This window comes from Semicossyphus pulcher, unplaced genomic scaffold, assembly GCF_022749685.1.
Source record: "Semicossyphus pulcher isolate SPU_LCO1_2020_fin unplaced genomic scaffold, fSemPul1.0.p SCAF_9, whole genome shotgun sequence".
NCBI classification, from domain to species: Eukaryota; Metazoa; Chordata; class Actinopteri; order Labriformes; family Labridae; genus Semicossyphus; species Semicossyphus pulcher.
The window spans coordinates 8,355,277-8,381,348 of NW_027211770.1; the positions used below are offsets into that span (position 1 = coordinate 8,355,277).

Genomic DNA, 26,072 nt, shown 5'->3' on the forward strand with positions numbered 1-26,072 from the left:
ATGGACTGTATGATGTTGGAGGGCCCTCGGCTGGTGGAGGCCCACCCAGGAGAGGAGGGGGAGCAGGCCAAGGTCAAGCTCTCTGCTCTCCAACAGAAGTGGGAGGCCTTACAGCTGGAGGCAGAGCAAAGGTCAGCTACTTTAACACTGTCATGTTGCAAGACTCACCGCATGATACAAATCGTACTCACAGGTTGTAATAATCTGTGGATGTGTTGTTGTTAATAGGAGAGCTCTTCTGGAGCTCATTCTGCCCAGGGCCCAGCTCTTCCAGGAAGGAGTAGACAGCTTGCAGCAGTGGCTCATATCAGTGGAACAGACGCTAGCTGAACTACGAAATGCAGAGAGAGTGATGCTGCATCTCTCAGAGTCCACAGATAGGGCCAAGGTTGGAAATATGTCATTGTATGGTTGAACTGCATGTATAGTAAAAATGTGCATTGTGCTGTTTAAGAATTGTAATTTTCTTTTTTTTTTCTTTTAGGCTGTTGTTGAAGAGATTCAAGTGAAAACAGCTGAACTTGGGAAAATACAAAAGTCAGGACATGATCTGATGGAAGCTATTTCAGGTAATGTTTACTGCATGTCGTTAAGTAAAACTAGCGTGCTGCCACTGGCAGACTTTCATTGTAAAATGCCGTTATGATATTAGTAATATTATGATAGTAGTAATCTTAATATATAATATATAATGATAGTACTACTAATACATATTGCTGTGGGTGGATATTTGTGGCATCTGATAAAAAGTTATAAACTGTATCTAAACCAGATTTCAACAATAGTTGTTATTTAGCGATATATATATATATATATATATACATATATATAACAATATAATATGTCTCTTAATAAATGCAGCTTACATCAAACCAAAAAAATCTTACCTTATGTCTGCTTATGTGCCCAATGTTTGTTATTGTCCTGTGTTTCAGAGGACGAAGCACAGCAGGTACAGGAGAAGATGGATGCTCTGCGCATCCGTTGCTCTGTGCTGAGTCTGAGCAGTCTGGATGTGCTGCAGAGGCTGGAGCAGGCCCTGGAGGCCTGCAGTCGCTGTACCTCCAGCCAGGAGGACCTCCACCTGTGGCTGGGCCGCATAGAGAGGGAGCTCCTGGGGGCAGCAGGAGCACAGACACATTCAGGAGATGCAGTTCTGTGCGCAGCTGAGAGACAGAGGGTAATTTACCATCCAACCCTACAATGAAAAAATGCTTTAGCAGAGAAAACTGTTCTCTACAGAAAGCTAAAGCTTGCTCTGAAGATGTTGCTAGACACAGAGATCCCCAAAAAAGTAAAAGTTAAATGTAGTCAAGCTAAAATGAATTGACTCTAACTTTATCCTTAGCCATAAGTTGCTATCATCTCATCAATATGTGTCTGACTTTACTTTAATTTCAAAGTAAACACTATGCTTAAGTATGCTGTAAACTACATAGTAGAATCTACATAGTAGAATCTGTAGGCAGGGAAGTGGATTTCCGGGAAGGCAAGTGTTCTGGTTTCCGTTTAAACTACGCTTGTAGTCCTAGTAATATTGACCAATCACGTATCAGCAGGCTGCTGCATATGCAAGAAAAACAGTCATGAGGAGAGCAAAATCAGGCGGAACGTAATCCTTAATCCCATCAGCGTGATCTGATGACGATTTAGCTTCATATTAATCTCTATATACAGATATCTGCATGTAAATTCAGCTAGCAATCCGTTCTAGATCTAAAATTTAACTTGAGATGAATGCCCTTGGCTGTGTCGCCAAAGCCGTCCAGCGTTCAGATTTCCCGACTTCCTCGAATGCATCAGATCATCTGACCTCCTTTGAACAAAAGAGCATTTTAGAAGTTGTCTTCTCCGCTTGAGGACAGACCTGACAAAGCTTGATTTTTTACTTCTTACAAATCTGTATCATGATGTTGAAATTTCGGCAAAGGTAAGACCCGTTAATAACAAGTAAATCACAAGAAAACGGTTTCTCTTTCAGTAACAATGCAGCACGCGGAAAAGGAAGTCTTGACCGGAAGTCGTTTATCGCTTACTGCCACTGCTGCCAGGCACGTTCACCGGTGTCCCCAGAGGCTTATTGTCTATAGCCGATGTGATCCTAAATTGATATGGCTGTAACGTGGCGATGCAAAGTAAAATGGTTATAAGCGAGTGTAAATATTAGCTTTGAGAACAAAAGGATGCTAACAAAAATTTGCTAACTTTTTGCAAGTTTTGACTGTACATGGCTTAGCATAAGGCTACATGGCATTGTGTGATAAACAATGTTTAATTTGCTGTCCACATTTCTAAAAGACACAAAAGTTTTCACGAAGCTACACTCACTTTTTAACTTTGAAAGCTAGCTACTTAGCCAACTAGCAAGCAGGTAGCAAAGCAACTCAGTAGCTAAAATTATTTTCATTAATATGTTACTGTGTTGTTGTTTTCATATGTAACATGATTCTTTGTTGTTGACGAACTCTATTTTAGCACTAAACCATAATATAGGCTACAAAGTTTTTTTTTCTTTGATTTTAAATCAGGTAATTCAGAATCTGGATGATAGTATCTGCTTTCAGGAGGTGTTGATTTCAAACATAACCGTATCATGTTTCAGTTATCAAGGATATCCTTATTATCCCAGAGGGGCAATTTGTTTTACAGCCAGCAGTACCACACAACAATCACACCAACATAAAGGGTTAAATAAGAAACACACCAATGGCTAAAAAAAGGTAATGACAACAAATAAATAAACATCACTTTGAGCTATTTAAAAGGCTGATGGCAGTTGGGGTGAAAGAGTGGTTCAGTCTGTTTGTCCTGCAAGTCAGTACAATGTAACAGCGGCCAGAAGGAAGTAGCAAGAAGTCATTCAAAAGAGGATGGTCTGGATCATTCAGGATTGACTGTGCCTTTTTAAGAGTCCTGAGTTTGAACACCTCAGTCAAGTCATTCAAAGTGGTGCCTGCAATTTTGCAGCAGGTCTTGACCATGCCCAGCATCCTGTTTTTATTTTTTTAATTAAGAGATCCGTAAAAGCACATGAAGGAGAATGTAAGAATGTATTCAATAAAACATTTTCATGTGATGTTGTTAATTAAATGCTAACATACACTTTATTCTTCTCAGCTGGAACAGGCAGTGGTGAAGGAGATGGCTTGGTTCAGAGACACAGCGCTGAGTCTTGAGAGGCTGAAATCCTTCAATCTGGATACAGAGCACATAGCAGAGCAGCTCTACGAGCAGAAGGTCAGAGCATTATACACAAACAGACTAACTAATGAACTAAATACACATTTTCTGAATTAAATAAAAAACAGATTTTGTGTCCTGGATAGATTTTGGCTGTGGAGATCCTCCAACACAGGTTCAACATTGAGAAGATGGTGAAGATTACTGAAATCCTGCTGACATACAGTGATGAAGGCGAAACAGCCGATTTGCGGGTATTTTCCACACTTCGTTTAATTTAACAATTTTACTGACAATGTAAATGAACATAGTTTTAAGTTTAAAAGTTTAAATGTTTAAAATGTATATGTCTTTAATTATTGTTACCTTCCCATGCAGACACCAATGGAGGCCTTACAGGAACAATGCAACACCACCTCAGCCACTAATTCCCATGTGGTCCTGCAGCTTGAGCATGCTCAGTCGCTTCTTCTCCAGTTCTCAGAGGGCTTTGCTGAGGTTTCGCCTTGGCTTGAGGAAACCCAATCCCTAATTGGCCAGCTTTCCCTGAGCACAATTAGCTATGAAGCATTTCGGGAACAACAGGATCTCTTACAGGTAGAAGAAACCTGCCTCTCCGCATCAGAGTGCCAGCTTTCCTCTTTTTTTATCACTCCTTCTTTGTCCAGTTCAACAAAGAGGTCCTTTTTTACTTCACAGTCTGCCACTATCCCTGTGGGTAAATAAGGTGTTTTGTTCAAGTACAGTTCACTAATGTTACACACTTCCTGACAGGGTTCTTTTTTCCTCCAGCATACTATTTTTGCGTTTTAGTTTTGTCAGTTAGGCCATGAAAACTAGGACAACCTCAATACATTTTAGAAATTGATTTTAAATCAGGTTCTGTCTGGAAAAAAATGTCTGTTCTCATTTTTAGTTAACCTTTCTTTTTATTTCTCCTCTACTTAGGGTCTGAGGGAATCTATAGCTGAACACAGACCCTTGATCGCGCGCTTATGCTCTCTGGCAAAACGCTTGTCAGAACTAAACCCAGTTCAGGGGGAAGAGTTCTGTCGAAAGGCTACAGAGGCTGAGGAGCATCATAGAGCCATCAGAGACCGGGTCAGAGAGACTGCTAATCTGCTAGAGGAGTCTTTACCTCGATTTGCACAGGTAAGAATACTTTGAAACGCAGAAAATGCTATTGATAGCCTTAAACTTTTCAATCAAAAATAGGTACAAGCACACAACATGTCTTTTCTTGAACTTACAGCTCAATGAGAGGATGAACCTTATCAGAGAGAGTCTTGATCGCCTGCGCAGTCGCATACAGACGCTCAGCTCTCTTCAAGGCCTCACCCCAAGGATCCAGGAGCAGCTGCAGGACAACAAACACACCCTGGCTGAGCTGTCCAAGCTGGAGCTGGGCCTTGGCAGCGTCAAGACACAGGCAGATGAGCTGCTGGCTAACACACAGGCAGCTGGTGATGGATCAGTCGGCACAGGTAATGTGATCTTGTTTGTACACAAGTTGCAATGCTACGTACTGTAGGAAAAGGGACAGTGCTAAGCGTTATCCCTGTTATATCCTTGTGATCTTAGCAATCCAGGAGCGAGTGTCCAGCCTGTCCCAGCTGTGGGATGAGACGCACACTCAGGCTCAGGAGCGGGAGAGCTGGCTGCTCAAACTTTTGGATCTGGCCTTAAAGTTCTGGAGTGATGTCAGCGACGTCACAGCGGCTCTCACCGATGCTCAACAGGCAGTTCTGGATCTCAATTCAAGTCGGACAGACTCCGAAACAATCCGCCAGAGCCTTGAAACCATGCAGGTTTGTCTGGAAGCTCTTAAAGGAATCACGCATAAGAATCCCACTTTGTTATACAGAACATACTGTATAACCTTTCCCATCCTTTCCTGCCTGCAGACTCTCAGGGAGGATATTGACAGTTTACAGGGTGACCTGGACACCCTTGGCGTTTTGGGAATGGATCTGATGTCAGCATGTGGGGATACTGACAAACCAGATGTGACAAAGAGCCTAGATGAAGTAAGAGATGAATGTGAATGCGAAATACTTTATGACTTGTGGTGATGTGTTGTCCAAATTAAAACCTTGTCTTGTGTTTTAAAGCTCTATTGCACATGGAACAACTTGAGCAAACTGTGGAACGAATGTCACAAAAAGCTGGAGGAGTCCTTGCAGATGGCACTCCACTATCAAGACACAATGCAGGTTTGTGCCTTTGTACACTACACACTTGCATTATGTATGCATACCCATACACTAATAAATATTCCTTGATCAGAATCATAGCTGTTTCAAACATGGCACTTTGGCTACCATTGCCCGACTCAAGCAGTGGTGTGGCATCCAGCCAAAGACAGAGCAAGTCTTTTATTCTGTCGCCGTCGCAAAGTTCAAACTCTTACTCCCTGCAGCTTTTTTATACGTGACTGACAGACTGTGTGGTCCCCTTCCAGAAGCAAATGAGTTTAATGGAGCAAACTGAGACAGTATGAAAAGCAAACTATGTGAAATGTATCCAGCAGGCAATGCCAACATTGGGGTACATGTGACAAAACATGTTTTACATGAGGGGGTATGATGCTGTTTCACATTTTAAGACATATATAATTATACAGTGTTTGATGTTCAGACTAAATGTGGGTGAAGTTTCAAATCTGTAGGTAAAAAGTATGTTGGAGTAATCCCCAGGCTTCTCAACTCAGTCTGCAGGTTGCTGGGAACACCAGGTTTCACACAGTTTTTTCTACACATTGCACTTTGGGCATCACAAAGTGCAGCCTCAGCAGGCTTCAGAGAGCTGGCCAATCAGAAGAAAGCGGGCTTGTAGGCGCGGGGTTTCTTAAAGGGACAGAGCTGAGAGTCTTTTCAGGCAGAGGCTGTGTGAGGGCCTGCACAGAGCACCAGTGTGAGAAAAATGATGTGTTTTTTTAAAACTGTAAATAATGCTAAGCTACTCTACAGGTATCACAGAGTGAAATATGAAGCTTAAAATTAGCCCCCCTTTAAAATCACATAATATAGCAAGAATTCAGGAGCTGAGTGAAACAAAGGCTGTGTACAGTTTATAATTTATCACTCTTTAATTCAAACTTCACTTTTGTTTTGCTAATAGGGTCTCTTTGAGTGGTTGAAGTCCGCTGAGCTGAGGTCCACTGAAGAGTTCATGGTTGGACCTGACCTGGAATCAGTCAAAGAGCAGCTGTGTGATCTCAAGGTAAGTTCGTACACTGAAGTATTCAGACCAGCGATGATCAAAGTTTTTTAGTATGTTTCTGTCATAATGTAAAAATGTTATCATTACATATACTATTTATTCTGTGACAATAGCTTGTTAAATTTAAGTCCAAACATATATTGTGTCTTTACGCTTTCCTTCAGGAATTTAAGCGAGAGCTGTACCAGAAGAAAATAGAGATCGAGAGCATGAACCATCGCTTTGTGTGCCGGCTGTCTCCAGGCTCGGAGCGCCCAGGCTCCGTCTCTCCGCTGTGTGACTTCAGACAACGCTGGGACAGCTTAGAGTCAGAGACTGTCAACAGACAGGTAAGATCAAGATTTTTATTCCAAATGTGATCATAATTCAACAACAGCCCAGTAGAAGCAACATTTAGCGAGGAAAATTCAAACAGTAAAAAATTATAATACATACTTTTGTTCTGCTCCGCCACCAGCATCAGCTGGAGTGTGCTCTGCTGGGTCTGGGTCAGTTCCAAAACACACTGGACGAGCTGCACACATGGCTGTCCCGGACTGCCGAACAACTACAGGGCAGCCAGCCGATCAGCATCGATCTGCAGGCCTGTGAAATAGAGCTGGCCAAACACAAGGTAGGTAGTGACCTAAATACAACAGTATACAGTGACTTACATTTTAAAACAAGCCCTTCATTATACAGCTTCACTGTTTGCTCTCATGATAAAGCACTCAGACTTCTCCCGTCCCTCATACAGCTGTGGTTTTAGCTGATTAAACTGAACCCTGGCCTTGAATGAATTAAACATTGTGTCAACAGTATCTGTATCTATGTATTACTCCTGTACATTAAAGCTCTGCCCACAATACACCCTTCTACAATGCTCTGACAACAATGAATGTCTTTATCTGCGCTGCATAACACATCTAAGACAAGGAAACACTCAGCTTTGATAACACCTCCAAGCAGAACATTTCATTAACACACGACTGTTCGTCTTATTTCTGACCTCTCATGCTCCCACCTTCTCCAAGGTCTTGCGTAATGATGTCATGTCCCACGTCCGCACGATGGAGTCACTGAACCAGGCTGGCAGGGGGCTGCTAGAGGTTGGGTCTGGGGACAGCCCGCATGGTCTGCAGTCTCACCTGGAGGAACTCAACGAGAGCTGGGAGTTTGTCCGCTGTGAGACGGAACGCAGGCAGCTGGAGTTAGAGAACAGGCTGAGTCAGGTGAGGAGAGACAAGAAGATATTTTGTTTGCAACAAAAGTCACAAAGAAATGAAATGGTTTATACAAACATTGTTGGGCAACATATTAGTATGCAGTATTTTATCAGCAATATTGTATTCAATGTTTTATTGTTAGTGTAGGGCTGCATGGTGGTGCGGTGGTTAGTGCTGTTGCCTCACAGCTAGAAGGTTCCTAATTCGAACCCCGGTTTGGATGTAGAGGGCGTTTCTGTCTGGAGTTTGTATGTTCACCTTGTGCATGCGTGGGTTCCCTCCAGGTACTCCGGCTTCCTCCCACAGTCCAAAGACATGCTCGTTAGGTTCATTGGTGACTCTAAATTACCAGTACGTGTGGGTGTGAGAGTGAAAGGTTGTCTGTCTCAGCCCTGTGATTGACTGGTGATCAGTCCAGGGTGTACCCTGCCTCTCGCTTAATGACAGCTGGGATAGGCTCCAGCCCCCTGCGACCCTGAACGGGATAAGTGATATAGATGATGGATGGGTGGATTATCAGTGTATCATGGCGCCCTCTTGTGGTGATCATAAAGGTGAACATATAAGCATGTAATTACGAGTCCAAATTTTAACTGGTGGCTTTTATTGCCATAAAGAAAGGCTAGATATCACGTATACCTACACGATAAAAATGGTAATAACCAAAAAATATGCATCTATGTATTTATCACTGTTCCACTACGCTTAAATAAAATCTATTAAAAAGAGATTTTTTTATAATTCATTGTTACACTAAAATGAAGGTTGTAGTGAACTGACATCCACACCACTGGAGGAGATTTAGCATTTACTGTAGTTTTGTTTTCATTGCAGGTTCAAGATGTTACAATGGAGATTCAGGATCTTCTGCAGTGGCTGGAGAACACAGACCTGAGACTGTCCTCTACTAAAACCATATGGAGTATGCCCGACTCTGCAAGTGAAAGGCTCAACGCACACTTGGTAAAACAGACCAGACCTTCAACTGTCAAAAAATCAAAATGCACAAGAATGTGTAAAAAAATATTTCTTCCATAAAAACTCATTGTCTTTTTTTATTTATAATAGGAGTTGTGCAATGAGATGGAGTCAAAGCTCCACGCCTACACAGATGTGAAGAACGCCATCCACAGGATGCTGGAGAGCAGCGATGTTGTGCGAGGATCGAGCACCGAACACAGCCTTTCTATTCTTGAACAGAAATGGGCGTCTGTTTACAGCAAAGTCCAGGAGCGAAAGGTTATTGAACTCTTCATGGTTAGGTGTCATGATCCTGTTGATTATCATTAATTCAGCGCATTATTATATCAGAGGGTTATTTTTTTCCGCAGGCAAAGCTTATAGAAGGACTCAGTCTGGCAAAGGAGTTCCACAGTAGCATCCAGGAACTTCTCACTAAGATGAGCAAGTGTGAAGAGTCTATCGGGTATCTTCCGTCTCCCAGCTTTGTCCTGGACACTGTTTGTAACCAGCTGCAGGACCACAGAGTACGTCTTTCTATACCTGCTGTAGTATTTATTTATGTTATGATCTGTTTATATACAGATCCAAGTTACAGACACATTTGGAAGTATTTCTTTTTTTGATTTAATGAGATTTTACTTTAATTTGCACAGGCGCTGGTGAATGAGGTGAACTGTTACGGTCAGAAGAAAAGCACGGTGGAGAACACTGCCTGTAGACTGACAGAGCTGAGCAGGAAGGAGGACTGTGATGTCATCCATAACCTGATCATGACCGTGCAGGATCGATTCAAAAAGCTACAGCAGCGTGCTTCAGAGAGAGGCAGGACGCTGGAGGAAGTGAAAAAGAATGCCAAACAGGTATATAACCATGTCAACTCTCATTCTCTCTACAATTACACATTAAGTGTGACTTACTTGAAATAAAATGTCTTTATTTCTCGTTTCAGTTTAATGAATCGTGGCGCCTGCTCGTGGACTGGATGACGGAGGTAGAACAGACGTTAGACACGCATAAAGAGATCGCTGTGTCCCACGAGGAGATTAAACAACAACTGACCGAGCAGAAGGTGCAGTATGCCTCTTAATGAACAAACCTCATTTAAGAAATGTTAATGAATCCCTTCACTGATGACTCATTTGTAATCAGGAGTTCCAGAAACTGCTGAGGTCGAAGAGGCCCATGTATGAAGCTACATCGAAGAGCGGACGCAGCCTCCATGAGAGAGCTCAAACCAGCCATGACAGGCAGCATCTGGAAAATCTACTGGCTGAACTCAAAGACACATGGGACACCATCAGTGGCAAGTCTATGGAGAGGTATGGAAATGTGATTAACAGCTGATTGAAAAAGACTTGATCTTTTAGAATTTAATCATTATTCTTGTTGGCCTCTCTCAGACAACACAAGCTGGAGGAAGCACTGCTGTTCTCAGGTAGATTCACGGATGCTCTGCAGGCACTGAATGACTGGCTGTACAGAGCGGAGCCCCAACTCGCTGAGGATGTTCCTGTTGGTGGAGACAAGGACATGGTGCACAACCTGATAGACAAACACAAGGTACAACACCTATTATACCATTTGAAGTTATTTTACATTATTAATAACATCATTATTTTTTACAGACACAGAAAACATCCACATATATTACACAATGCCTTAATTCAGTCGTTCCCAACCTGGGGTCCAAAGATCGCTGGGGGTGTGCGAGGCTTTGTCTGCACTGAGATTGTCAAGATTAGATTTGCACATGTTAAATAAAATCATTAAAAAAGCACTTACTTGATAATCAAAAGTCTGTTCAACTATTAAAAAATATATATTTTTGGTCCTCATTCAAATATAGTAGCTACTTTGTAGGCCACACCTCTGCCAACTGTAGGTTGATTGGTGTTAATTTTTGCCAATTTGGAATCTATCATTTTATTGCTTTGGTGTACGTGTGTGCAGGCTAGGGAGCTCAGCCTTTCTTAGATACAAGCAGGGGGGGCTCCAAAGAAAAAAGGTTGGGAACCACTGCCTTAACGTAATGTAGCTGAAAAAATGCTGAAATCTTTGTTAAACTCGCAATTATTACTTTACAAAGATGAATTTAATGAAGTGGACAGGATTTCGTGATTTTAAGTTTCTTTATGTCTGACTTTGAAAAGTAAGGAGCCCCTGAAGTCCCAAAAGGTGATACATTTTTGTTCCCACAAGATAATTATCCGCGCACAGTTGTGTAGGCCTACTCTCTCTTGTATTGTGCGATGAACCAGGCATAAACATCACTTTTGGCTCCAACACTCACTATTTATTCTGATAAAAACAGAAACATATTGAGTCTCTCACAGCCACATTTGTAGTAGTGATACGCTTTAAAAATGCTAAAACACCGAATGATATATTGAACTAACTGTAGGTAAGTGAGCTACACCCCGGAGATTAATGATGAAGCTACTATTTATCTATCACAAAAGCGCTTAATTCGGAGATTCTCTCAAATATGGATAAATAGCACTTTAACCCAGAAAATTAACTAACTTATTATTATGTATTTTAATAGAGCTTATTTCATACTAACACAACATGAGGCGCATCCCTCATGGCTGCAGGGGCTCCAACAGAGGGCGTTCATGTTACACACAAATGTCAGCCCCAGTGTAACGCTAATAAGAATACATTATATACATTATTTACACAATTAAATGAGCAAATTTCTGGCAAAATAGAGGCAAATAATGACAAATGATGGCAAATGAGGGCAAGTAGAATCATTAACACTGTTATATTTCCACACGATAATAACCTGTTAAAAAAGATAAACCAACAACATAAAAAAAATGTTACCCTTTGGGGCTTCAGGGGCTCTGTAGAAAAATACATTTTGGGACGTTTTCTTCACAATGCTCTCTTTTGTAAAGTGCCAGTTTCTGTTTGCTTTTAGGCCTTCCAAAAGGAGTTGGGGAAGCGAGCAGGCTGCATCAGGACCCTGAAGCGCTCTGTGCGGGATCTGACCAGGAGCAGCACTGCTGATGCTCACTGGCTGCAGGAGCAGATGGACGAGCTGGAGGGCCGCTGGGAGGCAGTGTGCAAACTGTCAGTCAGCAAGCAGGACAGACTGGAGGCTGCACTTCAGCAGGTACTACTACTCACATAAGTAAGGTGGAAGGTGATCTTTGAAATTCTGATAAATAAATTGTGCTGACTGTGGCTTGAAATTTGATAATTTCCCTGTATAAATTAATTATAACTCCTACATACACCACATGTATCCTTATATGCAAAGACACCCATAAAGAACATTCAGGTTGCAGGTCACTATGGATGCCACCTGATCTATCTATCTCTAGCGTATCTTACCATAAATAAAAGTTGAGGGGCTAACCCCTTCTCCATTCTTATCTAAATCTTGTCTGTGTTCTTCTTAGGCTGAAAAGTTCGACGGCCTTGTCCACTCTTTTATGGAGCGGCTCACTGAGGCAGAGAGGATACTGAAGTATGGGGTCATACCAGAGGAGGAGGAAGGCTTGGTCGCCTTCCGTAAACAACACGAGGTCAGTATATCATCATCGCTTATCACTGCCTATAGGGAAATACATTATGCTCTTCTTTTCTACTTCTGGGCAGGTCAAAGGTCAGGGTCTGCTATAGAACAACAAGTCAGTGTTGATATGGTTCAATATTTGGCTCAAGGGTAGTTAACAGGGTGTTTGCATAGGCTCAGGCTTGAACCTATTAACCTGGTTGAAGGACAGATTCTCTGACCATCAGATAGAGCCCCGTTGTTTAACCACACTGATGAAAATCCTTTTTCTGCCCCATTCAAGGAATCGATGAGCGCCCTGCAGGCTCAGGCGGTGGAGTTACAGAACATTCAGTGTCTGGGTGAGGAGATCCTGGCCTCCTGTCACCCAGACTCCATAATCACCCTGAAGTCTTGGATCAGTGTCACTAAAACTCGCTATGAAGAGGTGAGTGTCCACATGGCAAAGGCAAGACAACATAGGCAAAGTTTTATTTTCCTTTAAATGACATAGATATTATTTAAAAAACCATTAGGTGGTTAAGGTTAGTTTATTGTAGAAAAGTTTTTGTCAACATATGAGAGATTATATTGAAGTTTAGTAATTTAATCCCCCTCTTTGTTTTGCGAGCTAGGTTCAGACGTGGGCTCAGCAGCAGGGCCAGAAGATCCAGACCAGCTTGGCAGCACTGGAGGCAGAGAAAGAGGAAGTCCAGAGGCTACTGGACTGGATCTCATCAGCAGAGGAATCACTCGGCCTCAGAGACCAGGAGCCGCTGCCTGAGACCACGGAGCAGAACCAGGAACTGATCGAACAGCACACAGTACGATTCTTTACGAAATCTTTCTTATTTGTAATTTTGTTTCCAAGAGTCTTGTAATTATTTTGCCTTATGATAAATAATTTGTTTTATTTCATTTGACTTATGAGCACCCAGTGCACAATTTCACTATAAAACAATTTGCCCTTAATTCACCACTTTCTGAAAATAAGTAAAGTAAACTGTTGCACTGCATTATCACTGACCAATCCTCTCTGCAGGTATTCATGGAGGAGTTGAATAAAAAGTTTCCAGAGGTTGAGAATGCCACAAAGTCCTGCAAACACAAGAGCACTCCCAAGCATCAAGTTTCCCCCAGCAAGCGGCCACTCATAAGTAAGCATCAAAGATAACAGTGTAGTTTATGTTGTATGAATGCATGCAAAAAAGTATTTTTTAAATTGTATACATTGACATCTTGATGGATGACTCATTGCTCATGATGTGTAAAGCAGAAGTTATCCACCTAAATCTTGACTCCCATGTTGTTTTTTTTCCATCCAGAGAGGAGGAGTGCTTTGAAGCTGCAGCCTGTTGTACCCATTCCCCTGGAGCACCTCGACCCCCAGACCCCAGAGCTCAGTCAGCTGGTCAGTCAGTGGCAGAAACTCTGGCTCCTGGCTGTAGCGAGACAAACCCGTCTGGAGCAACACCAGCAAATGCTCAAAGAGGTTATTGTACTTTAAGAGTGAACACATTTTCACACAATATGGTAGATATTGTATTGGTGTATGAGTCAATATGGTAGAAATGTTCTACTGTTAAATGTAATAACCAATACTGATGTTGTGATACGTTGCGTCTCTGTGCAGATGGAAGAATTTGCAAACTTTGACTTCAACGTTTGGCGAAAGCGCTACATACAGTGGATCAGTCATTTGAAGTCACGGATTCTAGACGTGTTCCGCAGCATCGACCGGGACCAGGACGGACGCATCAGCCAGAAGGAGTTTGTCGATTATGTCCTGGCCTCCAGTAAGACCCATAAACTGCTCCAATATTTCAACCCATCTAGTACTTATTTCCATTTCAGTCAGACAACTCGCGTTGTTATAGTTTGAAATGTTTATTGCAGCAGCAGAACATAACTTGTTTAGGCGTCTAGGCTCCGACCTCATCGCTCCTCGCAGATTTATTTTACATGCAGAAATTGAGGAGTGATGAGATCATATCTTAAACCCCCTATTTGGAGCCTGCAGGTGGATGCTGGGGTGGTGGTGGGGCTGAAAGTAGGAGCGCAGTACTGGGGCAGGGCAGCGATGGCAATGACAGAGCATAGGGAGAGACCGGAAATATTGCCGCTTAAATAGACTGCTAGTTGGGAGGAAGTGTAGTCAGGCGACTGTGGAAGTGCCGCATATCAAAATTTAAATCAGTGCAACTCCAGTTGTCTGCCTGAACTAGCTTGCAGGCGTCGCCCCATTAGTTAATTCAATTTAAGTTGTCAATAATTCTTGGTTTATGACAATAACACAGCAAAGTATGCCATGACAAAGTAATTTAGACAACACAGTTTTAACCCCCTTTGCTATTCACTACCTACTTTAGAATTTCCCACCAACTCTCTGGAGATGAACGCAGTGGCAAACATTTTTGACTTGAACAGCGACGGCTTCATCGACTATTATGAGTTTGTGAGTGCGCTTCACCCTAGCAGAGATCCGTACAGGAAAACACTGGACGCAGATCAAATCAATGAGGAGGTATGAACAATAAACAAAAAGATTTGATTAATTATGTATTTATTCATTGTAATTACACATACTGAGATGTAGACTCATTGTTTTGTCTTCTTCAGGTGAGTCGACAGGTGTCACAGTGTAACTGTCCTAAGAGGTTCCAAGTGGAGCAAATAAGTGCCAATAGATACAGGGTGAGTCTTTGTCATGGAAAGTAGAATTAAAACATTTGCTCTCTGATTTCCACATATTATGATTTGCTGTTTTTGCCTGAAGAAACATTTTTGATAGAAAATAATTTGCAATGTGTATGCTGTCTGTTTGCTGCAGTTTGGAGATTCCCAACAGTTGCGGATGGTTCGCATCCTGCGCAGCACGTTGATGGTCAGAGTGGGAGGAGGCTGGACTGCTCTGGATGAGTTCCTGGTCAAGAATGACCCCTGCAGAGGTCAGTGCACCACCGGGAATAATTCCTGCTAACTATATTTTCTTAACAAAACAGGATAAACTCTTTTGATAAAAGTAGCTATAGTCATTTGTTCCCACCAGGTATTCTTGTTGGACAAGAGGCATTCAAACATTTATACAGAAACTTAATTTTTAATATTGTTTTTTTTATGAAAATGACAATTTAAAGTGGACAATATACCCAAATTACATATTTTGGAATTTTTTATTTTATTTTTTTGCTGAAATGTAATTGACAATTTTGAAGCCAATGAACCTTTTTTGCAACACTACTGAGACAACAAGATGTACATGAACACTACAAGATATAAACATTTCTGAAGAAATTTGTATTTATGTACTTAGAATGTAGATGACAAATTAGAGGGGGTTTTTTTTGGGGGGGGGGGGGGGGGGGGGTTATTAAGATAAGCCAATTAACCTAAACTAAATATGTGTGGGTAAACTGGAGCATCCTGGAGAAAACCCACAAGGGGAAGGGTGGAGTGGTGTTGTTGGGTGGGTGGGGGTGGTGGTGTTGGGTGGGTGGGGGTGGGGTTATGGTGGGGGGATGGGAGGAGGGTGAGTCTAGATGCCGGTTGAGGGAAGATCAGAGGGTTGGGGGTTAGGAGTAGTGGACTCCTTCCTCTTCTTCCAACACTTTGGCATCCTCAACCCCAGAGCGTGTCGGAATTTCTTCCAGGCTGAAGGCTCCTTTTTTGTGGCTGAGGCTTCAACCTCCTCCCTGAGTCCAACTGCCGGTGTATGAGGGAGGGATGACTCATGATTGTTGGTCATGTCCTGAGAGTCTCCAACTTCTGCCTGGAGTTCCACTACCAGTGGATCAGGGAGGGACGACTCTTGCTTTTTGGTCTTGTCCTGAGAGTCCTCAACTTCTACCTGGAGTTCCACTGCCAGTGGATCAGGGAGGGACGACTCTTGCTGTTTGGTCTGGTCTTCAGGGTCATGAACTTCCTCCTGGAGCTTTTCCTGCTGGCACGGCTCAGTCTCATGCTTCTCCTCACAGATGGTGATATTTGTTGGAGGAGGCATGTGATTCTCTCTCTCAGCCTTGAGCTCAGTGGAAAGCTCAAGGTTGAGAGAGGTCTGGATGCTGAGTCGAGTCTGAAGCTCCTGATTCTCTTGTTGGAGCAGTTGCTGTAGTTCCACCTGAATCCTCAGCTCTTCCAGCTCCTTCAAGAGAACCCTCTCCTTTTTAAAAGCCGTTTGCTGCAGAATGTTTATCTCCTCCGCCATATTTTGACGGAGGGCATCCTGTTCAGCCCTCAGCTTAGTGATGACTTGCTGGTACTCCAACACTACATCAGCATGATTCCGGACTTCTTTCTCAAGTTCTCGATTAAGGAAGTCAACCTGCTGTCTGACAGCGGGGACTTCAGTATCATACTTAAGTCGGAGGTTTTGGTTGGAGACTTTGAAGTCGTCTAGCTCTTCTTGGAGAAGTTTGTTCTTCTCCTTCTCCTGCTGCAGCTGATTGCATGTGCCACCCGCAGCTCTTCATAATCTTTTTGAAGATTCTTCTTTCGATTGATCTTCACATGTCCTCTCACCTGAGCTGCAATCTGGCCATTTTTCAGCGTTTCGTCCTCATTGTAGTAATGGAGCTTCTCGAGTTCTTTTCTCTGCAGTTTGCTCCTGTCAATGTACACGTCTTTAAGTTTTTCTGTTTTTAGCAACTTTTGTTGTGTCACCCGCAAATCAAACTCATACTGCCTATTTTGTCTACGGAGTTCTTCCATCTCTTCCTCCTGATTGAGCTCCTGAGCTCTAGGTTCGACCTGTTGTTCAGAGGTCCTCAGGTGTCTCCTTGAATTCTGCACTCGTTGCATTTTCTCTGTAGAATTCTCTGCTTGTAGAATGAGTTACAAATTAATGCTGCTGTGTGCAGTTGCAATTTTAACCGTGGCAACCAGAATGTTTTTTAGCATTCAATGTAGCATAATTAGCCAATATCACATGGAACAGAGGGACACTCCTGCTGCTTTGTGTCTGTCTACATTTTAACACTGGCCAGATACTAAAATTAATGTAATATACATAATTTAATGTAGCCTAATAATTACATAAATATAAATAAATATATATCTTTTGTCTCGTAATATGGCTAAGTTTGTTAGTCGTAAAACCTGACAAACCAGAGTTGAGACCAGGAGGCAGAGCTGTAGTCCTACACACTCCTCTGCGCGTCCCTGTGAGCAGTTTCCCAGCCACAATGTTAATGTTATAGAGACTGTGTCTGCCCCCCAACCCAGGCCTTTTATTACAGTTAATTCAAACTCAAATAAAAAAGGAGTAAATCAAAATAATTTAATAAAAATTAAAACAACAACCGAAGTTATGCCAAAAAATATGAGAATTAAATGTGGTCTGTTAAATATCAGATCCCTGTCATCTAAAGCTCTATTAGTGAACGATCTGATATCAGATGATCATATTGATTTACTCTCTTTAACTGAGACTTGGCTGTGTCAGGAAGAATATGTCAGCTTAAATGAATCCACTCCTCCCAGTCATCTTAATACTCATATTCCTCGAGACACTGATCGAGGTGGTGGAGTGGCAGCTATCTTCATTTCTAGTCTTCTAATCAACCCTCGACCAAAACTTAGTTTCAGCTCTTTTGAAAGCCTTGTTCTGAGTTTTTCACACCCAGCTTGGAAAACTTTACAGCCTGTTTTATTTGTGATAGTATACCGCCCTCCTGGCGCATACTCTGATTTTCTAACTGAATTCTCAGAGTTTTTATCAGATTTAGTCCTGAGTTCAGATAAAATAATTATTGTAGGGGACTTCAATATTCATGTAGATGTTGATAATGATAGTCTTAGCATGGTGTTTATGTCCCTTTTGGACTCTATTGGTTTCACTCAAAGTGTAAACCAGCCTACTCACCGCTTTAACCACACCCTCGACCTTGTTCTAGCTTATGGCCTTGAAACCGAAAACTTAATTGTCTTCCCACAAAATCCTCTTCTATCAGATCACTATTTAGTAACATTCGATGTCCTATTAACCGACTACTCTCCAGTTAACAAAAATGTACTCACAAGATGTTTGTCTGATAGGGCTGTAGCTAAATTTAAGGAAACAATTCCAGCTGCTTTTAATTCTTTACCACATCTGTTTACTACAGAAAGCTCTGATGCTAATGTTAGTCCCTCTCAGCTTGATCAGTTTGTTGATAGTACTGCAGGTTTGCTGAGAAGTACTCTAGACTTGATTGCCCCCTTAAAAAAGAAGATTATTAAACGACAGAGGCTAGCTCCATGGTATGACTCAGAAACTCGTAACAAATTTGAAAGAATGTGGCGATCCACCAAAACAGAAGAGTCTCGTTTACTCTGGCAAAATAGTCTTAATAAATACAGGAAGGCCCTACGGCATGCTCGAGGTGTCTACTACTCCTCCCTCATAGAAGAAAATAAAAACAATCCCATGTACCTTTTCAGCACTGTAGCCAGGCTGACAGAGAGTCACAGCTCCACTGAGCCAAGTATTCCTATAGGCCTCAGCAGTGATGATTTTATGAGCTTCTTTAATGACAAAATCCTAAAGATTAGAGACAAAATTTGTAACCTCCTGCCGTTAACTGGTGCAGATGTATCTTTGGAAACTGCTCAAAAACCTGATGTTTACCTTGACTGTTTTTCTCCAATTGACATTCCTGAGTTAAATTCTCTGATATCTTCGTCTAAACCATCAACCTGTCTTTTAGACCCGATTCCAACCAAGCTGCTTAAGGAAGTCTTTCCCTCAATTAGCACTTCTTTACTAGATATGATCAATATGTCTTTATCAACTGGCTATGTACCCCAGTCTTTTAAACTAGCTGTAATTAAGCCACTTCTTAAAAAGCCTACCCTAGATTCAGGCACCTTAGCTAACTATAGACCTATATCTAACCTTCCTTTTATCTCAAAGATCCTTGAGAAAGCAGTCGCTAATCAATTATGTGACTTTCTTCATAACAACAGTTTATTTGAGGACTTTCAGTCAGGATTTAGAGTCCACCATAGCACTGAGACAGCCCTTGTGCGAGTTTCAAATGATCTACTTACTGCTTCAGACAGAGGACTTCTCTCTGTACTCGTCCTGTTAGATCTTAGTGCCGCTTTCGACACGATAGACCATCACATCCTGTTACAGAGATTAGAACATTTAATTGGCATTACAGGATCTGCATTAAGTTGGTTTAAATATTATCTATCAGATCAATCTCAGTTTGTTAATGTTCATGATGTGTCCTCTATGCAAACCAAAGTTAGTCATGGAGTTCCACAAGGTTCTGTGCTCGGACCGATTCTTTTTACCTTATATATGCTTCCTCTGGGTAATATCATGAGGAAACACTCCATTGATTTTCATTGTTATGCAGATGATACTCAATTATACTTATCTATGAAGCCAGACGAAACCAATCAGCTATCTAAACTAGAAGCATGCCTTAAGACATTAAGATCTGGATGACTAGAAACTTTCTGCTACTTAATTCAGACAAAACTGAAGTTATTGTGCTCGGCCCAAAACACCTTAGAGACTCTTTCTCTAATGATATAGCTGCCCTAGATGGCATCAGCCTGGCATCCAGCACTACTGTTAGGAATCTGGAAGTTCTATTTGATCAAGATATGTCCTTCATCTCCCACATAAAACAAATATCAAGGACAGCCTTCTTTCATCTTCGCAACATAGCAAAAATCAGACACATCTTGTCTCAAAACGATGCAGAAAAACGAGTCCATGCATTCGTTACTTCCAGGTTGGATTATTGTAACTCGTTACTATCAGGCTGCCCTAATAAGTCACTAAAAACTCTGCAGCTGGTACAAAATGCTGCAGCACGTGTGCTGACAAGAACTAGGAAGAGAGATCACATCTCTCCTGTGTTAGCCTCTCTGCACTGGCTTCCTGTAAAATCTAGAATAGAATTTAAAATCCTTCTTACTTACAAAGCTCTTAATGGTCAGGCACCATCATATCTTAAAGAGCTCATAGTGCCATATTACCCCTCTAGAACATTGCGCTCCCAGGGCCTGCTTGTGGTACCTAAAGTCTCTAGGAGTAGTGTTGGAGGTAGAGCCTTCAATTACCAGGCCCCCCTCCTCTGGAACAATCTACCAGTCAAGGTCTGGGAGGCAGACACCCCCTCTTCTTTTAAGAGTAGACTTAAAACTTTCCTCTTTGATAAAGCTTATAGTTAGGGCTGGCTCATGCTTGGACTAGCCCATAGTTATGCTGCTATAGGTTTAGACTGCCGGGGGGATCTGACACACCAAGCTTCTCTCTCTCTCTCTCTCTCTCTCTCTCTGTGTCTCTCTCTCTCTGTGTTTCTCTGTCTCTCTCCCTCTCTGTCTCTCTCTCTCTCTCTCTCTCTCTCTCCGTCAGATTAATGCAGCTCATTAACTCTGTATCTTCTGGTCCCATTAACATTACTAACCACATATCTTCCCGGGAGTTCTTGTGCTCCCTTGTCTTGAAGGTTCCTGGGGATCGTTGCTGCAGACCACCTGCTGCTGTGAACCTGCTCGACTGCAACAACTACTAACATCAGCCTTCCCCATAGTATCATTATTGTTGCTGCTAATGCTAATAGTAGACCTGTTGACTTCAACTGTTACAATTACGATTACCTCAGCCTTTATCATTACTCTGCTTCTCTCGATAATTTATTTATTTATTTATTTTGCTAATCTTCACCCTAGTCTACCACTATTATTGGCATTGTAACCATAAGTATGTGTCTGTTGTTGTTCATGTAACAAGGACATATGTTGTTGTTGTAACAAGAACATATGTTGTTGTTGCTCTCTTTGCCTGTCTCTATCCTGCATCTCCTTCTATCCCATTTTCGGCCCATCCAGTCGAGGCAGATGGCTGTTCAACATGAGTCTGGTTCTGCTCGAGGTTTCTGCCTGTTAAAAGGAAGTTTTTCTGCCAATGTGCCGAATTGCTAAGTGCTACTCATGGTGATTCATGTTGGGCCTCTCTTTAAATAACATAACAAAGAGTCGGTCTAGACCTGCTCTTTCTGTAAAGTGTCTCGAGATAACTCTGGTTATGATTTGGCGCTATACAAATAAAATTTGATTGATTGATGATAAAAATTAAATACAATACATCATAATAAAGTTCCTATTATGTGCACTTATCTATATTTATTTCCTTTGGTTCTAAATATCTTAAAAATACCATAATTTGCTGCAGTTTGGCAGACAAACCTGCTGTTAATCTCAGTTTCATTAATTGTTTTTTTTTACAATAGGTTTTTTGATTGATTGAAATTTAGAAACGGCACATTTAATCTATTATTTTAATGAAAATGTTTTTTTATGCATTATTGGTTCAATTCTAAAAACCCAACTGGCTTAAGAAACATTTAGCTTTTGCACATTATAAGCACATTACTGCTATTTTTATTGTTCAAAGTGTAACTACTACTAATAAATATTCTACGAATTCCTGGAAATTTTCTGCACTTAAGAAAGTGTGAAAAAGTCTCAGTTTTTAACACTCGGTTCATTTATGCTTTTTTTTAAAACTCCATTCATAAGCAAAAAAATGTGGAGCTAATAGAGTTGGTGGAGGAAAAAATAATCTGTTGCTGATTATTACTGTACTACTATTTGAAGCTTGTATTATCTGTGGCACTCATGCCTACAATCGAATCACAGCAGTGCTGGTATTCACTAAATCATCAATCAATCATCCAGACCTCAAGTGTGATATTGCTATAATTAATGGATGATAACCTAAACACCTGATTGGTGTCAGATGGATCAATATTTTTAATTCAGATAAACTTTCTACACACAATAAACTATCCAACTTGAATTTCATGTTCTGTTTTCTCTTGTACTAATGTAAGGTTAATATCAGATACTCTTACTCTTACTCTCTGCTTACATATTGCATTTTCCATTTATAAAACTAGTCAAGCATGTCAATGTGTTCTATGAAAAAAACGTGTCTGTTAAAGTTTTGATGTAGTCATTTTTCTGTTAATGTCTGCCATTTGAGTACAGATAAGGATTTGCTGATTTATTAAGGCAATCTTGCTTTAATTTTTTGTGTTGAGTAATGTTATTGACATATATTTTACACTCAGTATTGTGTTTAATTCCCTTGCTCTGTCACCAATAGTGAAAGGCAGGACCAACCTGAAGATCAAGGAGAAGTACTTGTCCCCGGCTGGAAGCTCTTCTAAGGGTTTAACTGTCAGCAGGTCAAACTCAAGCCTCAGCCTCTACAGCAGTGCCTCCGCCCCCACCAGCCCCATGACACGCAAGGTACAAAAACTGTGTACTGTTGCAAGTTGCTGCAGCAATATCCTGTTCTGTTTTCATAAGGAAATTAATGTATCTAGGTGCTACATGAGGTATTTTAAAAGCTAAATATCATCACTGTACTAGACCTTTAAGGAACACAAAGTACTGCATGTGAGACATTTCACTATTTAGACCTCTTTCTCTTATTATTCTAACATGTCTTTCTTCAGGCTTTACTGCGCAGAAGTTTCTCAGGTGACCGCTGCATCCGTCCCAGGAGCTCCATCGCTGCTTTGGGCTCAGATCTACAGTTTGTCACAACAGGAGAGGACAATTCTCCCTCGCCGTCAGGTCAGCCAATCACCTGACTTATCTCTGCTTTGTCGTGCATCCTGCAGAATCACCATTTTCAATTGATTCACAAACATGAAAAGAACTCGATCTGGTGAGTTAACCCCGCCCTGTCTGCTCTCATTCTTGTGCACCCTCCAGACGAAGCTGAGAAGTTACCCACATGATTACCTCCGCCCCTGAGCGCCGTGACAATGCTGCCGTGCTGAACCCAAACACAGCCTTGAGGCCTGGAAACAGAACGATAAGAAGTAGTAACGTGACAGAAGGGCCCAATAACAACGCTTCAGTCACATCAGAAGAGCAGACAGAGAACTAAATGAAGAGCAAAGGTGAACAGAGGTGATGCTAAGGGCTTTTTTTGCCTTTGAAAAATCTGAGTAAATCTGAGTGTAAAGAGCATGGTGTCTGTATGTGGACAAAAAGGAGGTCAGCCCAGATGCAAGAGACAGATTTTTTTTTGTTCCCTTTTGCATTTCACAGAAGTTTCTTATTGCCTAAAGAATTCCGTAGGAATTGAAAAGTTCTGCATGGATGCTTATTGCATGATAGCAAAAGCCTTGCTTGAATCAAATATTGTTTTTTCCAGCTTTTTATTTTTATTTGGTTGTAAAGAAAAAGTCAGATGGTGCCAGAACCTGAGACTTCTGCTCTGTTATGGGCAGTAATGAAATTGATTTAAAAAATACATACAGGAAGAACACGTGTACATAGTATGTGGTGTCTTACTCTGACAGCCCAAATACCGTCCAAAAAAACATGTATACCAAAACCATAAGTCTGTAAAGGTTACAGTGAGCTGTCCTTTAACTTTGTGATATTTTTATTTTTATCTCATTCTATGATGTGGAAATTGTTGGCAGGGCCACGCTTCTTTTTTTTTTCTTTTACCTTTTTTGACACCATGTTTGTGTTTTTATTGTAAGGGTATTTGAAACACTGGAGATTGTGTTGTGAACAGTGCACTGAAGTACAACAAGGTCATTGTTGATTTGTAGAGATTATTTTCTCAGGATTGGTTTTTGCCTTTGGATGTTTGTATTTCTATGGAACATTACTGTGAACATGTAGATGTTTTTTTCTTTAAAACACTGTACTTCCTGCAAAGGTTTTTCTTTTTAGCACATTCTTTCATAAAAATGCACTTTTCTGTGTCCTACTACTGTAGATAGGTTGTTTTGCTAAGTGGGGAATATGGCAGTTATTACAAGTAAGACAATGTATTTGTCATAAGAATGCACTGGAGGTGTTATGTTTGGTTAAACACTGTAACCTTTTAGGTTCCTTATTTTCCCTTTTCAGCCACTTTTACCCAAAGCAATTTATTTTCAGTTTTCTCGGTACCAGTCTTTTTTCTCTGACCGCCAATCCATTCGGAAATTCTGTTTTAATTGTTTTACTCTACTTTGAAAGATTTTTAAAGAGACATGTACATACTTTTCATACGAGGGTTACCCATGAGACTGAAGATAAAAAATATGCATTGTTTCAGCAAAAAATACAGAGAAGCAGCTGCAGCTCCTCCACCAGTCTACTATACAGGCTGTTCAGTGTCGCACTGTGCCTGGCTTCGCCTCTGGTTTCATTATCTCAATGTCCTTCTCAAAGCCGTGTAAAGTTACTGTATTTGTATATGAACGTTTGTACTAGATCTACCTGAGGCTGAACACAGTAGCTTATATTTACCTAATTGCATTTGGTCTATGCAGTTGTCAAAAAAAGGATTTTTTAAAGTCAGAAATGTTTTTACATGATAAAGTACCTTTTTCCTATTCTCCTCAGTGTGTTGCTGTGAGGAAGGTTAAACTTTCTTTTGCTGTACTGTAAAAAAAACAATATCCAGATTTCACCTCTATTGCTATGCACCCTAATCTTTCTGTACTGTAAATGTTTCTATACCCAGCACTCTTTCTGATGTCTTATTTAGGAAAACTGTAGATGAATGTCACTAATAATTTTACGTCCACTTGTATAAAAATAAATCTTTTTGTAATAAAAACACAAATATTTGCCATGATCATTACTGCATTAGTATTAAACAGACAGCTTCTAGTGTAAAAAAGTTGTGTGCACAATATTGATATATTTTAGTTGGTGCCAAATTTGTTGTCCAAGAGTTAATTGAAAAGAGCAACAAAATAATTCCTGTGAGTCAGCATATTCCACAGGAAAGGACTTTTATTTAGACAGTTGCACCTTTTAAGTGGTGGGTCCGTGTTTACACAAAGAGAAAAAGTATATCATATAATGCGTTAGTCTAATGTCTATTATAAACAAAAAGGATTGTTCTCAATTAAAATGTAAAATTAGCATTAGCTCAACAAAGTTAATCTTCAACATCAGTTAAACACTAAGTTAAATTGAATTGAGCCCAGGCATCATCAAACTAATAAATCATAAATTAAACTCACATTAGATGCACTCGTCAGGCAAAGGAGAGCCCAGGTCTGGTTGGTGGCAGAGCAAACTGAGCAACGGGTTCTCCCCCTAATTATAAGAGTCTTGATTGGGGAGATTGAGTTCACCTGTGCCTCATTTACTCCAGCCAGCACAGGTGTGCCTGTTGCCATGGCAGACATGAAAGATTCCAACAGGGACAATCACAAATGTAGATAACAACACAAAAACAGCAAAACTCCAGAATACAGTTTAACGACCGTATTTATTATATTTCACAATAAAAATATTTTATCATTATTATTATATTATGACCGTATCGAATACTAAATGGAAGAATGTTCCAGAGCTGAGGTGCCATTACAGCAAAAGCTCGATCACCCTTTGACCGCAACCTCGAATCTGGTATGGTTAGCAGGCCTAATGCGGCTGATCTAAGAGGCCTTCTTGAGAAGTGAGGCATCAATATATTCTGGTACCAGGCCATGTAAAGCCTTGTACGGTATGAGTACATTTTTAAGATGAAATTGGGGTGATGTGAGTGGTACGCTTTGTCTTAGTTTGAAGTCTTGCTGCGGAGATGTGCATAATCTCAAATTGGGCCACAGCTCGGGCTCTGAGGCATGTAAACAGGATTTTCAGTAGTCCAAGCATGAAGAAAAAAAAGGATCAATACCCACTACAATGTTGAATGAAAAAGAAAAAATATAGACATCCAAACATTGAGTTTATATTGAGAGAAAAGCATCGCATCAGAAGTCATCCTAACTACAGATTAAGGATAAAGGTCAGTGTAGCTACTCTTGTGTTTGCTACCATATTGAGTGATGAATTCCCAATGTCAGACGTTCTCTCTATGAATACATACCGGTAGATCAAGTTCCCCCCCTGTTGATGTTAAACAAGTGAATCTTTCAGTCTCACTCGTTATGTACATGCAGTACCAAAAACACAGACAGATTTGTTTAAACAAGGAGCCCAGCAGTTATGAGAAAGAAAGCAGAGTATTGTACTTC

The 26,072-nt window shown here is 41.0% G+C and overlaps 1 protein-coding gene across 1 annotated transcript; it reads left to right on the forward strand.

The window, feature by feature from the left end:
- Positions 1-24,620, forward strand: macf1b (microtubule actin crosslinking factor 1b). The gene is made up of 36 exons (XM_069655669.1): positions 1-131; positions 229-388; positions 485-569; positions 936-1,180; positions 3,118-3,237; positions 3,327-3,434; positions 3,559-3,777; positions 4,129-4,332; positions 4,433-4,664; positions 4,762-4,988; positions 5,085-5,207; positions 5,292-5,393; positions 6,301-6,402; positions 6,567-6,731; positions 6,860-7,015; positions 7,416-7,613; positions 8,442-8,570; positions 8,676-8,846; positions 8,939-9,094; positions 9,224-9,430; positions 9,520-9,639; positions 9,720-9,889; positions 9,971-10,130; positions 11,497-11,691; positions 11,981-12,106; positions 12,380-12,523; positions 12,711-12,899; positions 13,118-13,232; positions 13,401-13,567; positions 13,709-13,871; positions 14,445-14,599; positions 14,695-14,769; positions 14,906-15,023; positions 22,184-22,329; positions 22,539-22,659; positions 22,801-24,620. Exons 1-36 carry the CDS (start codon positions 1-3, stop codon positions 22,824-22,826), a joined length of 5,430 nt encoding a protein of 1,809 aa, XP_069511770.1. The 3' UTR covers positions 22,827-24,620.
- Positions 24,621-26,072: the final 1,452 nt, after the last annotated feature.